At 42.1% G+C, this 14,025-nt stretch overlaps 1 protein-coding gene across 3 annotated transcripts in view; it reads right to left on the reverse strand.

The window, feature by feature from the left end:
• The window catches only part of srcap (Snf2-related CREBBP activator protein), a 40,656-nt gene extending 27,643 nt beyond the window's left edge, over positions 1 to 13,013 (reverse strand). For 2 of the 3 annotated variants that reach the window (XM_080304996.1, XM_080304994.1), the window contains exons 1-8: positions 12,773 to 13,013; positions 11,261 to 11,337; positions 7,115 to 10,032; positions 6,487 to 6,528; positions 5,908 to 6,171; positions 3,832 to 4,017; positions 3,550 to 3,690; positions 1,576 to 1,765 (exon numbers count right to left, since the gene is read on the reverse strand). In XM_080304996.1, the coding sequence (XP_080161122.1) occupies positions 1,576 to 1,765; positions 3,550 to 3,690; positions 3,832 to 4,017; positions 5,908 to 6,171; positions 6,487 to 6,528; positions 7,115 to 9,658 (3,367 nt within the window). In that variant the 5' untranslated portion in view covers positions 9,659 to 10,032; positions 11,261 to 11,337; positions 12,773 to 13,013. The remainder of the gene's footprint in view (positions 1 to 1,575; positions 1,766 to 3,549; positions 3,691 to 3,831; positions 4,018 to 5,907; positions 6,172 to 6,486; positions 6,529 to 7,114; positions 10,033 to 11,260; positions 11,338 to 12,772) is intronic. The other variant, XM_080304995.1, reaches the window with a different exon arrangement.
• Between the last annotated feature and the right edge of the window lie 1,012 nt (positions 13,014 to 14,025).

Raw genomic sequence — 14,025 nt, forward strand, 5'->3', positions numbered from 1 at the left:
TTGGTATTGGAAAAAGACTTTATTCTGAAGAACACAGTTAGACAAACTGCAAAGTCAAAAAGAGAAAAAAAAAACACACCATCTCAAACATACACACTGAAAAAGACTGAATTTCCTCTCATATACGCTTAAATATACTTTTTAAAAGAAGTTTTTATGGATTATTTGCATTTTACAGATGGTCTGTGAGGATAGTTGATGAATGGGAACCACGCAGTCCAAGCATTTTGCAAACTGAAACAAGGATTTTACTTTTTTTTTTTTTTTTTTTAAACCCTCAAGCAAATATATTTCATACAGGAATACTTGTTTTCAGTGGCTTTATTTGTGTATCATACCCACTTATACAGTTTCCTCTGCTTTGAAGCTTCTGCAGCAGTAAATATTGCTACTCTCAGCCTGTTAGTCATGCAAAACATCACAACAGATGTTTAACTAATCTAAATACAAGTCTGCAGAAAATACTTTCAGTATTATAAATCCAAAAAACAGAAGTTTGATTTAGACTAAATTTGAACAGAGGCATAAATGTGTCAAATGGTTTTTAAAAAAAAATAAAATAAAATATGCAGCCATTTGAACTTTTTTTTTTTAAACATAAAAATGATTGACAGCATTTTATATACATTAGATATCTTTCAGATTATCTGTCACAGATAAAAGAAACAGCAAAAGTATGATAAGCACACACTGTTTGAAATATAACATGTTATTTTAGTTTCTAGAATAGGCTGATGTAAATCCATGTCTTGATTAAGAGCAGCAGTTTGTTGTGTCTGGTGGGGGGGTTTTGTTGTTGCTCTATTCCTACCTACCTACCTACCTACCTACCTATCTTTTTTTTCTCTTTCTTAACTAAAGACTTATTGGTTTGTGTCTCCTATTTTGATTTTAACACACAAAAGCCACAGCTGGAGCTACTGCAAGGCTTCAGCTACAGGCAGAAGGAAAATTTAAGTTTTGGTCTCAGTGCTGTGAGCTTCTTCACAGCTAAGCAGACTGTGTTCGCACTTTAGCACCAACAAACCCGTATTTGGTAATGAAATGAAGGTGGGATCAGAACCACTGCTACGTCTGTTCCTCCTCTGACTGAAACACAGCTTCAGATTAAGCTGCTCACCTCAGTGCTTCAGGAATAAGCTGCCAACGGTAATACTGGCGGCAGACAAGTCTGACAGGTTTGATGGGTCTCAAGTCTGACGGTTGCCAAAGAGCATTAGGTACAGCGCTCTGGATGTGGTCCACCCCCCCAAAAAAAATAAAAATGTGTAACTCCTGTGACAAATGTTTGACTTCTCATCATGTTAAACCAAGCCGAGGTGCATCAGCCAGAGAGGGCTCGCAGAAAATGCGGTTTAATCTTACAAAGATGTAGCGACCTTGACGGTGAAGAACGCCTTTTGTTCCTATGAAACAGTTTACCTCTGAACGCTTGAGAAGATTCGCTCACTGGTGTGTAGCTATGACAACGTCCCAGTCTGAACCAGTGAATCAGCTCTGAAAGCTGTCTGCGACATGGTGGCAGTGAGCACTAACGATAAGAAGAAGGTTTTCTTTAAAGGGAAAACTTCTCACCATCCTCCTCGACAGGATTAGGCAGGGATTTCTGTGGAGACACGACGGTCTCAGCAGGCCTGATGGGTGCCAAGGACTTGCTCAGGAGGTCCGAGTATTTCTCCGTCTGGCCAACAATGAAGTCCAGCTGAAGGTCCAACGCCTTCTTCCGCTTCTCCTCTAGCCTGGACTGCTGCTTGTACTGTACCACCTTCAGGTTCAACAAATAAGACAGCGTGTGAGAACAGCTGGGAATTTCACATGATTTTTAAACAAAAAAACCCCACATAAGCAGAAAAGTTGCGATGCTGGGTAAAACGGCATAAAATCTCAAATGGGTCTCGTATTTTAATTGAGTTTACAATATAAAAAGTTCAATTCAAGGTTTCAAGCTGCATGTTTTAACATCAAGAAGAGCCGTGTAGTCGGATTACTCTGGGTGAAATTCAACCGAAATTCTTGATGACTTAGATTTACATACTGTATTTAGTTCAAAAATAACAAAAACTTTTTTTTTTTTTTTTTTTTTAAAGGGCAATGATGAGCTCTGTGGGGGTCTTTTTGTTTGTTTGTTGGTTTTTAAAAACCAACAAACAAACAAACAATTAGACCATTAAAATAATGTCAGCAACACACATGAAAGTTTTTTGTGTATGTGTGTGTGTTTTTAAATTAGAAAAACAACACTGAAAAAAAAATGTAATACTAAAGAAAACACGCACTAGATCAGTTCACAACTAACAAGGTTGAACATCCCAGAAAAAGATGGAAGATTCACAAGAGTTTATTCCAAGTGTTTGCAAACTACATCTTACTTTACAAAAAGATGCATCTACTATAAATTAAAGCTTTGCTTATTTTAGCAAAAAATACCAAAACACATTCTGCATTTTTACAACGACAATAGCTCAGCAGGAAAAAGGATCCAGGTGCTGAACTGACCCAAGCGCACCAGTGAAAATATTAAGCTTGTTCTGAACCAAAGAAAATATGACACGGGACGAGCAGAGCGGCTGAAATCATGAGATAGCGAGCATAGATTAGAAAACCCGTTGGTTTTCCCCTACTGAGGTAATTGATATCCTCCAAAGGTTCCCAGAGTGTTGTTAAAAGAAGAGCCCAATAAAAACTAATCACTTCGTGTGCCATTTTCTATCGTATATGTTTGTTCTGAAGTTTTATTTTCAGTTTCAGCCAGCTTTCAGAGCGAGTTTTGCTCATATGAAAGGGTTCACTTTCAGTTTAATTTAAATTATTTTGGGTTTTTTTTTTTTTTTTTTAAATGTGTGTCCAAACTGTCCAGTGTTTTTTTTGTTTTGTTTATTATTTACACTTATTCTTCATTTTATTACTAAGTTAAGTTACTGTGTTGCGTCGTGTTGTATGTAGTGCCAACGTTTTATTGGAGACACAGATGAGCATTTTGCAATTTAGTATAATGTGTGAAAGTTTACATTTCTTCAGTACTGAAAAACAGAAATTAGGCTGTCTTGTCAGGGGCCATTTTTTTGGAGGGGGGCAGCCGACAGCACTGTACACAACGGTAGCTGGGTGTGTAGCAGGCAAACAAAAAAATACCGAAAATAGAGGTGTTTGATGGTAAATTGGCGTCAAAGCACGCTGAGAGATAGAGCTGTGCAAGAGGTGCAATTTTATCGTGGTGGAAGCAAAACAGCAAAACTAAGAGGGAATTTATTCATTACGATGTTTTTCAAAAGTGTAGTTTTGGTCTTTTGCTGCTGGTTCAGTGAATTTTGGTAGGAGAGTGACGAAACCTGCAGTTTCAGAATCTGTGCACCAAAGCCTCCTGATCCCCACCTCGTTTTAGTTTTTATTCAGCTACAGCCTTGAACATTACACTGCCACGTTTTTGGAAGCAGGACTGCACTTCATGTGAAAAGTGGATGTTATTTCTGTCATAAACCCGAACAAACACGGGCGCTGAACAGAGAAGCAGAATGTTCTGTTTGCTTGGTTTCAGGGAATCATCTGTACCTTCTCTACACTGCTCCAAAAAGCCCGGACTTCCTTTGCGATAGAAGAGGCGACTCGTCTGATTTTAGCATGCTCGTCCCGCTTTGCTTTTTCTTCCTTTTGCCTCAGCTCCTCATGGTGCCGCATCACCATCCGCACCACCTAACAACAAATCAACAGAACACATTTAGAACATATACAACATCCACCATCAAAAATACAGGAGCGCACTTTTCACCCCTGTTCTTAGCATCATGAATGTGTGAAACTTCAAGCAAACCTCTGATGATTTGCACGTCCTACCTTTCTGGCCACGCCTCTCTTCCACCGCCTCTCTTGAGCAAAGTCAGCCGAGAGCCACTGCATCTCCTCACACAGGTAATCCCAGTGAACCTTTGGCCGCGGTGGCTCCGTCAGGCGGGTGAGTCGCTTCATTGACCAGAAGCCCTCTCGCTTCAGTGCCTGTGTTCGATGCTCGATGTCAGCTTCCTGCAGCACAAAGTGAAGAACAAAAAGTCAGTAAACTCCTGGCTCTGAAACAGTAAGGTGGGGGTTAGCTGAATCAGAAATGCCAAATACTGATCTCCTGCTACACTGCATCTTCAAAGGTGCTTTCAAACCGGAGGAACCTTTTCCTAGTTCTTTCGACTCTTAGAGGCGGTCCCCACTTTTGATGTAGGCTCACTTGATAGAAATGGGTCTATCAAAGCTTTGAGAACCCCATTTTCAGGTCTTTTTAGATACTAGTGCCATATATTGGCATTATAAGGAAAATAGAAAGATTATATGGAAAGAGAGCTGAACAAAAGGCAGTTTGTTTGTGGCTTTTATCTCATAGGATTTCACTTAATGGCATCAATTTGTGAAGATTATCTTCACAAATTGACCAAAACATTTTTTTAACAAAGTTTTATGCAATAACACCAAAACAACCTTGAAACAAAAACAGAAAAGAAATCCCACTTGGTGTGTGTAGAGGGAACCATGGTGGTGCCAGCCTCCGGGTTGGCATTTAAAAAAATAAAGGTTCTCCTTGCACCTCTCATTTAGGTACACTCTGGATTCATTACTTCATAATTATCTGTCTCAGTAACAAAAAAAAAAAAAAAATAGTGGCACTCTGGTGAACGGCTCTCATCGGTCGGAGAAAATATTTGTTTAATTTCAAAAGAGCTGCACCTGTGCAACATTTTCGATAACAATATCCCTCCCTAGCACTCAAACTGCAGCAGAGAAGCTGTTCCACACACCTCACACTTTGTCTCACACAGTCACAAGGCTGCAAGATGTTCCATCTTTCTTCTCCTGCTTTCAAATCCACACACTTTGTTGCCTTGTCCTGTTTGTCATATAGTGACCTTCATCAGCAGAGCTTCACTTGCTTCACAAAAGAGGAGGAGCTGATTGAGACGTTTCTTCTTAAAAACCGTGATGTTCCCAAAAAGTAACGCAAGTAAACAGTACAAAGGACAGAGCTCTTTATATTTAACACTTGAACACAACAGTTTTTAAAGGTTGTTCAGCAGAGCGCTCCAGCATAATCATGTAAAGTATACCATCAAAGTCAAAAGGATGTCAGGGGAGTTTTTAAAAAGTGCTGCATTTCTCCTGAGCTTTTCTTAAATTACTCAAAGCAGACATAAAATAACAATTAACTACTTAACTGCCCGACAGCTAAATAGGGAAATGGATCAAAAGCTGCGTCTATTCACAAAACTGAAATGTCTTTTTAGTAAAAAAGGTCCAATTTTCTCTCCTTTAAGAATCCAGAAGGTTAAAAAAATGCATGCTGTGCCATTCAAAGTGATTTGTTTTGATTATTTACATTTCAGACTCCTGGAGCAGCCTGTTAAAAGGCATCGGACATGAGGCAAATAATCTTCGGATGTGCAACTGCTTTCGTCAATTTGAGGATTTAGTGAGAGGCTGAGAAGCAGCGATTCATACACAATTCATAAGATTTCTGCCTGGCACCACTTACTGAGGGACAAGAAACAACCTACAGCAAAATAAAAGTTAAGATTTTACTTGGATTACGTGGAAGAAATATAAAACTGTAAAGCATGATAAACAAAAAAAAAAAACCTTTCATATGCAGGACGGTTACAAAGATGAAATATTTTATATAAAAATATCAGAGCCCGGTTTGAAAAACAAAAAAACAAAAACTGAATTGGGAAATTTGAAGATAGATGAAAGAGGTAAACAGAAGGACAAGCAGTCAGAGAGATTGATAATAGATCGATAGATATAATTAGATAAAACTGTATCTAGACAAGCAGAAAGACTGCTAAAAAACACAGACGGAGAGACAGACTGGTTGACTGTCCCGCGGACGTGTGGACGAAATGCTGAACATCCTGAATGATGCTCACTCACATGTTTAGCCAGCTCTGCCATGTCGGTGTGACGCTCACTGCGGGACCGCTGAGAGGAGCCCTGGTCTGGCGGCGAAGACGACGAACTGTAGGCACCGAAAGAGGAAGGTGAAACAAACTTTCCGTGGGGACCCCGGAGAGGCGAGGACCTCTCCCGCCGTGGTGTGGACCAGTCAGGTGTGGTTGAGGATCCGGGGTAGGAGAAGGTTGAGGGTGATCCAGGAGAAGAATTCCCAGTGACCCTGTCTGCAATCCACTGGCGTACCTGAGAGTGAAGGGGACAAGGATGAAGAGGATTTTTTTTTTTTTTTAATTTTTAGAAAATGAAACAAACTAAGGTGAAAGCCTAAGCTTCACTAAGACAAAAGCATCATGCATGAAATGGATTAGAGCATTTAAGTGTTTAGGAAGCGTGTCAAACTGGCCACGAGCGAGTCTGTGGCAGCCGTCTTCTCATGCAATCATAAAAGAGCTGAAGTCAAAGAAATGCCTGCTTGAGTTAAAATTCTCCTGCCTGGGATATGCTCATGAATGCCCTGTTAAAATGAGCCTGTCTGGGTGTCTGACAACCAGCACTTACCTTAAGAAACAGTGCTTGTCTGTCTGTCCTGCTCTGTCCATGCTGGAAAACACACATGGCTTAGCATGCGGCCAACTTAAAAGAAATGAATCACTGTATACAAGAACACCGCGCACACACGTGTTGCATTAAAGATGGACTACATGCGGAGTGACGTCCTTTTAAAATAAAATAAAAAGCATGCCAGCGTATCTGATTACCATTTGATAACTAAAACTGCTTTTTGTTCTTAGCCAAGATAAAATATTAACGCATCTCTTCAGGACTGAATTACAGCTCAGAAAAATGATTTCAGCAACAGTAACAGTGTTGCACATCACTAAAATATATATATATATATATTCTGTCATACCCAGTTAGGAAGCAAACCTCTCTGAAACTCCTAAGCTCCTCACTCGGATAAAAAGAACAAAAAAGATCCAATAAACAGTTCATCTCATCTTATTCACAGCGACAAGATGTCCGGATGCAGATTTAGCATTTATCAGCTGTTTTGCTTCAGTTGTGCTCGTGTTTTGTGGACGCCTTATACCTTGGCATTCAAGCAATAACTCATGACTATGAGTCTTAATGCTATGTCTAAGCTATGGCTTCTTTGGTTTCCTTTTTTTTTTAATGGATCAAATACCTTGTGTGGCGAGCTGGGGGTGGTCATCTCGCTTTTTTCGCCGTCAGCTTCGTCGTCACTGCCTTCTTCTGGGCTGCTAACCTGTCCCGAGTTGCTCTCCTGGACCTCAGTTTCTCCCGCAGGGTCGTCATGCTCAATGTCCTCGCCATCTTCCTCCCCGTAGATGGAATCGGGTTGGCTGGGGAAGTCGCCGGGGCTGGTGGATGCTGAGACTGAAGCTGTGAGCATGTTCGAACTGTGCAGCGTAGCGGCTGCTGTGGAAACATCTTGGGATAAAGTTCTGCTAACGGTTAAGGCCTCAGGTTTGCTTGTAGTAGTCGTTAAGGGGGTGGCAGGTGTAGCCGGGTCGGGTTCAAGAGAAATATTACCACTTTCTAGCTTGACAGAAGCTCCTGCTGCTGCTACCACTGACAATTCATTGACAGCCCGCTGCGTCTGATCGCTGCAGCTGCTAAGAGCGGAGACTGTTTGGGGAAGGCACTCCTCAGACACCGTGCCAGACCAGGAGCAGGAGCCGTGGGCATTGGCCAGCTTGCCGTCTGCATTCTGTTGCTTAGACAATGAAAAGGAGGGTGGGTGTTTCAGGAGAGGAGTTTCTCCCGGTTTGAGAAGGAGCAGCGTTGGATTTATAGCCCCAGGAGCGGCACGCAAAGCCACTGGCTTGCTTACTGAGGGCATAGCGACATTCTGAACAGTCACTGATGCCGTTGTGGTGACAGCGGGGGAATCTTTGGTCCCGTCACAAGCAGAAACACAGACCTCAGGCTTTGTGACACTTACAACAGTGACTCCTGGGGTCTGATTTAGGGAGGGTTGGTTTCCTATATGAGAAAGTGTAACAGCAACAGGGGCCTGCATCCCCAAGTTTCCACTGGTAATAGTAACCACTGGGGATAAGAGAGATAACGAAGCAACTGTTACTTCTGCTTCCTGTTTTGGGCCAACAGTCTGAAGCACAGCAGTACCGCTCACCTCCGTCTGGTCAGCACCGACCTGTGTCCCGATTTGCGCGCTGGTGTCCGCCTGTTCAACAGTGAATGAGTCAGCAGTAACGGCCGCTACTTCAACTAAACAAACCGCACTTGAGTGTGCCACTTCAACAGCTTGGTTAGCATCTAACACCAAATGCTGTTCAACTCCGGCCATGCTTGTGTTTCGTATGGATAAATTACTGCTAGAGCAAGCCTGATTTATATCACTTGTTGAACGCAAGGGCTGCTGGGAGATTATGATGGTGTTGTTTTCACCAACTGTGTGGATAGATGCTTCGAGGTCCTCAGAGTTTTCTAGTAAAGCGTTGAATAAGTTCACCTCATATCCAGGAGAATGAGGCATCTGTGCAGCACTGCTGGCACAGACCGTCTCCTCTGCGACCTCCTCCACCAGACTGCAAAACTCGTACACTTCCACAGGTTGAGAGCCCAGCTCCATCTGCGTCTGAACGCTTCCTGTGTACAGCTTCGGCTCCCCAGCGGAGATCTCCGAAGTCAGCTCGTTGACGATGGCGGCTTCGCAGACGCTGCCATCCTCTCGCTGCAGAAGGTAACTCTGATTCAGGTGCACGGTGGGCCAGGCCCCGGTGATATGAGCCTCCTCCCCGACAACCACAATTTCCTGAGTGTCGGCAGAATGCACAATCTCCGCGATGAGCTCTGTTGAGGCGACTTGGTCAGAGGTGTGAGATGTTTCAGCTTTTATAACCTCCCCCGCCTGAAGTGAGACAACTAGGCCTGTGTCAAACAGAGCAGGTCCGGTGGAAGGTTTTGAGGAAATCTCTTGCAGCACTGTGGGGCCTGACGAGTCAGCTTGCTCTTTGCTCGTGCTACTCTCCACCTGCGCTCCTTCAAGGGGACCGCAGCTGGACGCCGAGCTTCCTTTTCCAGTCGAAGTGTATATTCCAGGGAGCAGCTCTCTTGCCTTTGCGGCTTCGAGTATTTCAGCTGAATGAGGCTGCGTTTCAATGTGTTCAACTGACTCCGAAAAAGCCGTTTTCTGCACGTCTCTAGCATTAGCTGAGATCCCCTTGATAGTTTTGGGTTGAGTTTTTGACAGGTTAGTTTGTTTAATCTCTCTATTTTCGGCTGAGGACAGAAGGAGTGCAGGCGATGCCGAGTCCTGGAGACTCCCTGCTTGCTCTGCAGCACCTGACGGAGGTATATGGCTGCTTTGATTTGTTTGGACAGATGGAGTCCTGTCGGACTGCTCCACAGCCCCACCCTCCGTAGCGTCTTGGACAGAGAGAGATGAGGCTGTGAAACAGATCTGAGATTTGGGTTGTTGTGGGAGAATATTCCCACCTGTGTGCTCTTTTCCACCAAGTTCCATATTTGTTCCAGTCTCTGGTTTATATTCCAAGGTGATGGACCGTTTTTCCTTTGTTCCCGTAATAACCACAAGTCCAGCACCTTCTCTAGGAAGCTGGTTTGTCTGACTGTTTGAGTGGCTTTTCTCTTTATCAGTTTGTGACCCGTATTGCAGCTCTTGCACTGTTTTGTCAATCTGTAAGGGGACAGGAGGACAAAGGGAAGCTGGAAGCCTTTGCATCTCAGCAGAGGAACTGCAGTCCTCAGTGAGGGACGCTGGCAAAGATCTTGCAACTCCGACGGCACTCTCTTCTGAGATGATATTACCACTGATTGGTAGAGTCTCAGGCAAGGTGGTCGGAGGGGCGTTCTCCGTGCTGGCGAATGTTGGGGTGTTGCTCTCCAGCAGGGGCACAGTGGACGGATCGGTGAGCGGAGGGACTGGGTGCGGGGCAGCTGCGACCGGCTGCGGGGCATGCCGAGGGGACTCCCCAGCCACATTTTGTGCAGCCTGGGGGTTGCCACCCAGCACATCCACAGCCGGAGAGGCGTGCTGCCGCGCCGCCTCCTCCCCAGAGCGTCCTTCCTCGGTGCTGCCCCGGCTACACACTGCACCTGCAAGGGAAGAGACACAGGCTGTTAACAGGGGTGTCAGGCATGAACTGGTCCAATCGGCTACTGGATATTTTGTAAAGAGTGAGAGTTGCAGTGAAGTCATAAATTACTCAAATTTTTCGATAAAACTCATTTTTTGTGGTATGATGGTACTAGCTTTACACAGAAGTATACATCTCTCTCTATAAGTGTACTTTAATCGTTTTATTTAAGTTTATACTCACTTAAATTTTGATTTTACTTCAGTTCTTGTATTTACTAATGTAGTTGTTTTACTGTGATGTATTTTATTGAACTATATAGCACTGTACTTATCTTATGTGCTTATAGCTTGTATTTGCAGCAATAAAGGGATTTCCCCACTTTTGAGATAAGTAAAGCAGAACTTTATCTTATATTGTCACTATGATTTATCAATTTTAACAAACACATGATGTAAGGAGACAAAAAAAAAAGAAAAAAGAAAAAATGAAAACAAGATCTGAACACTCCGTGTCTGGCTCATTTTGAATCCAGGGATGTCCAGGTGAATGTTCTTTAGTAGCACTGGTTTTACTAGTCAAACTGGGCTAATGGGCCAAACGTGGCTCATGAACACCTCTGGTATAACTCACTTAACAGGTAAAAATGAAAGTGCGACCACATGTCCCTCTTTAAACAGGACATTTTCATCCCCCATGTTTTTTCTTTTAAGTCTAAATATAATAACAACAACAATATAATTGCAATGCACATTTGTAAAAATCTCAGGAAAAAAATTTCCACAATTGTATGTATATCTTTAAAAAGGTCATTAACATACATACACAAGAAAGGGAAAATAAAATACCTGAAACCAAAAACCAAAATAAACAAATAAAAACGGGGATCTCTGGATGCTCCACAGACTAAATAGCATTTATACCAGCTAAATAACATAGTACCTTAGATTCCATCTAAAAGAAGCAAGGTAAATTTTAATGCAAAAACATTAGCTGCACAGCTCATCCGTGTTTACTTTTTAGACTAAATATATCAAAATAAAAACCAGTCTGTGCACTATATTTTGTTTGATGAGTTTCTTTTCATGGGGACTAAGTACAATAAGTTTTTGCTAACAAAATAATAACATAAAGAAGTCTATTTAAATGTCTAAACACTGCTGACTGCACTAGCAAGTCACAAATAATTACTACACATATTACAGCCACTTCTGAAGCGATGTGTGTGCAAAGCAGGAGCCTCTCACCTGTCTGTCGTGTAAGACACAGATCTTCAGTGCTTTCTACTTCCAGGATGCTGAAATTAGGGTCCCCTCCACATATTCTGAGGAAGTGAGGAACAGAAATCGGGTGGTAACTTTATTTTTAAAATCAAAAAAGCAGTTTAAACTCACTATTAGGAACTCTACTGCTGAAACTGACTGGTCTTACAACTCCAACAGCTATAAAAAAAAATGAGCTGTGGCAGAAGCTTCAGTTGGTAAACAGAGATATATGAATGTGTGGGATGATGAGTAACATGTCACGTAAGGAGCGGACAGCTAGGCTAGCAAACTCCTGCTAGGACTGTGGTGTGTGTGCAGCGGTAATAAAAAAAAACACACAAAAAAAAAAACAAAAAAAAAACCAGCCAGCTCCTGGTTGCATTTGCTGCAGTCGCCCACAGGAAGATGTTAGGATTTCTGCAGCACGCGCTCTCTCGCGCTAAAAGCCGGCGACCAAGCGCGCGGGCCTCCGGTCAGTCATTCAATCCGTGCTCTCGTGACTATTTTTTCTTTTTTTTTCCTTTTAAATTGTGAGTACCTGTCGCCACATGGGGTTCAAGACGACCAAGAAATTATGTGTATTCACTAGTGATGTGGCAGCGGTGATACCTTGAAACATGAGCCGTACCCATATGAGAACTGCAGCTCAAGAAGCTTCATAGAACACAATTCAAAGGTTAACGCCTAACGTTGCCGTTTAGCTCTCTGGCAGGCTGGCTAACTAGCTAACGTTAGCTCCAGCAATAACAGTTAAATGGAGGAAGCCTGCTGCTAACTAGCCAGCTAGAAGAGTTAGTTAGTAGGGTGCGTTCATTTGACGCGCAGGCGCCCCTCATCCCACCCGCAGTTATGTAATGCTCAGGCTTCAAAGAAGCCAGTTTATGCCGATACATTTTAATGCGTTACTGTACGCTGAGGACCCAAAAATACCCCCAAAACATCCGAAAAGTCGCATTAAAAGCCGCTTCTGCATGCACTACAGAGGGAGGGGGGGGGGAGACAATCACTCGTGACGTCATTGCGTGGGGTCAAATCCTCTTTTGCGAAAATAAATAGGTTTAAATTATTCAGTTTTAAAAATAGATAGTGATTACTTTTTAGTTAAATATACGAAATGTCTAAAAAAAACAGTGTTAGAAAGTTCCATATAAATTTTGCAACGATTACACGGGGGACTCAAGGGGGCTAACTACGTCCCCACGGACCGCACTTTAGAAACGACCGCACGGAAGTGACGGTTTATCACTCCTTTTTTCTTTTAGAGTAGTTAACATCCGAAGATATCCCATGTCACTGTCTACTGTTTTGTCATCTTGGTTTAGGTCAGTGTTGTAGGTAGGTACATATTTCATCGCACGCCGCAGAAGCAGCGTGAACAAATGAAACGCAGTATGATTGTGGCCTTCCAGTTGTCTAAAACCCCCCTTGAATCCCCCTTTACTTCCTCCTTCGCCCCCCTCCCTCTCAAGGCCGCCATCTTAAGTTCCCACCTACCTGAAATTTCCGACCAATTTTCTTTTACTAAATTCTCGTTGAAGGAGTCGTCATCCGCGAAAAATCGCACTCAATCCGTAATGCCAGTAATCCGAACTGTCTCCCGGTACCCAACGAGGTACCCCTAGGTCTGTGGGAAGAAGTTAAATTACGGACCGGGAGAGACTGGGTTTCGGCGCAGAATGTAGCGGTCGCGGGGAGGAGACTTTACGCAGCGAAATGGTGGAGGACCGCTGCTGACAAAGTACAGAACGCACGAAAATCTCGCGAGAAGTCGTCAAGCGCGCCACTTGAAATGCTGACATTTGTGATAGTTTATTTACCGGCGTTGGTGAGCGATTAATATAAAGACGAGTTAATTTAATTGATTTACTGCGGTGCGCTTGGAAGAAATAGTGCATGTTGAATCGTTTTTTTTTTCGGGATTATTCATTATATTAAAGAAAATTATATCAACGTGACAGCAAAACTATTTTAATTTCCCTGTCGGGGTTTGTTTACACTAAGTAAACGCTATTTCGCCATTTTCCTGGTGATTTAAATGTTGGATTATTTATAAAATATAATCGCAGCTATTTTTAATACACATATATTTTTAATGCACTCTAAGTTTAAATGATTATCTGTATGATTGTAAGTGATGTTATGCATAACATGTTATATTTGATGTACCTGAAACTTGTTGAATGGACTAAAATTATTCAATGTTACTATTAAAAGCTTTATGTAAATATTAGGTGGTTTTCTTTGGTTTAAAGAATGCTGCCCTATTATTTGCCAAATTTGAGTTGAACAACAGTGAGCCATTTTTAAACAAAAGAAATCTGATGGAGCCACAAAACCAATGTAATCCTTATAATAACAATAGCACAGCCTTTTAAGGACAGATTATCCTTTGAATATTATCAACAGGTGTAAATAAATACTATTGTTACATCCACGTGTTTCAGAGAGGAGCATTTATGACTATTTGCATTTTAATTACAATAACACTATATTTTTTGTTACATATGTAGAATTATAGAACAAAAATACAAAAAACTATCATTGCAAATGTACAACAGAATTGTGAAGCAAAGGAGAAAAAAAAAGTCTATTAAGCCTGATTTGAAGTATATACTGTAATGCTACACTGGTCACTGATGGGTACCAGTGTTTCTGCAAATAACCTAAATTAAAAAGAGCCTGTTTTGATTATAAATATCAAAACCTTTTAATTTAATTTTTTCCTAAGGTCCAGCTACACTTTTAAG

The sequence above is a fragment of the Astatotilapia calliptera genome, chromosome 8, assembly GCF_964374335.1.
Source record: "Astatotilapia calliptera chromosome 8, fAstCal68.1, whole genome shotgun sequence".
Classification (NCBI taxonomy): domain Eukaryota; kingdom Metazoa; phylum Chordata; class Actinopteri; order Cichliformes; family Cichlidae; genus Astatotilapia; species Astatotilapia calliptera.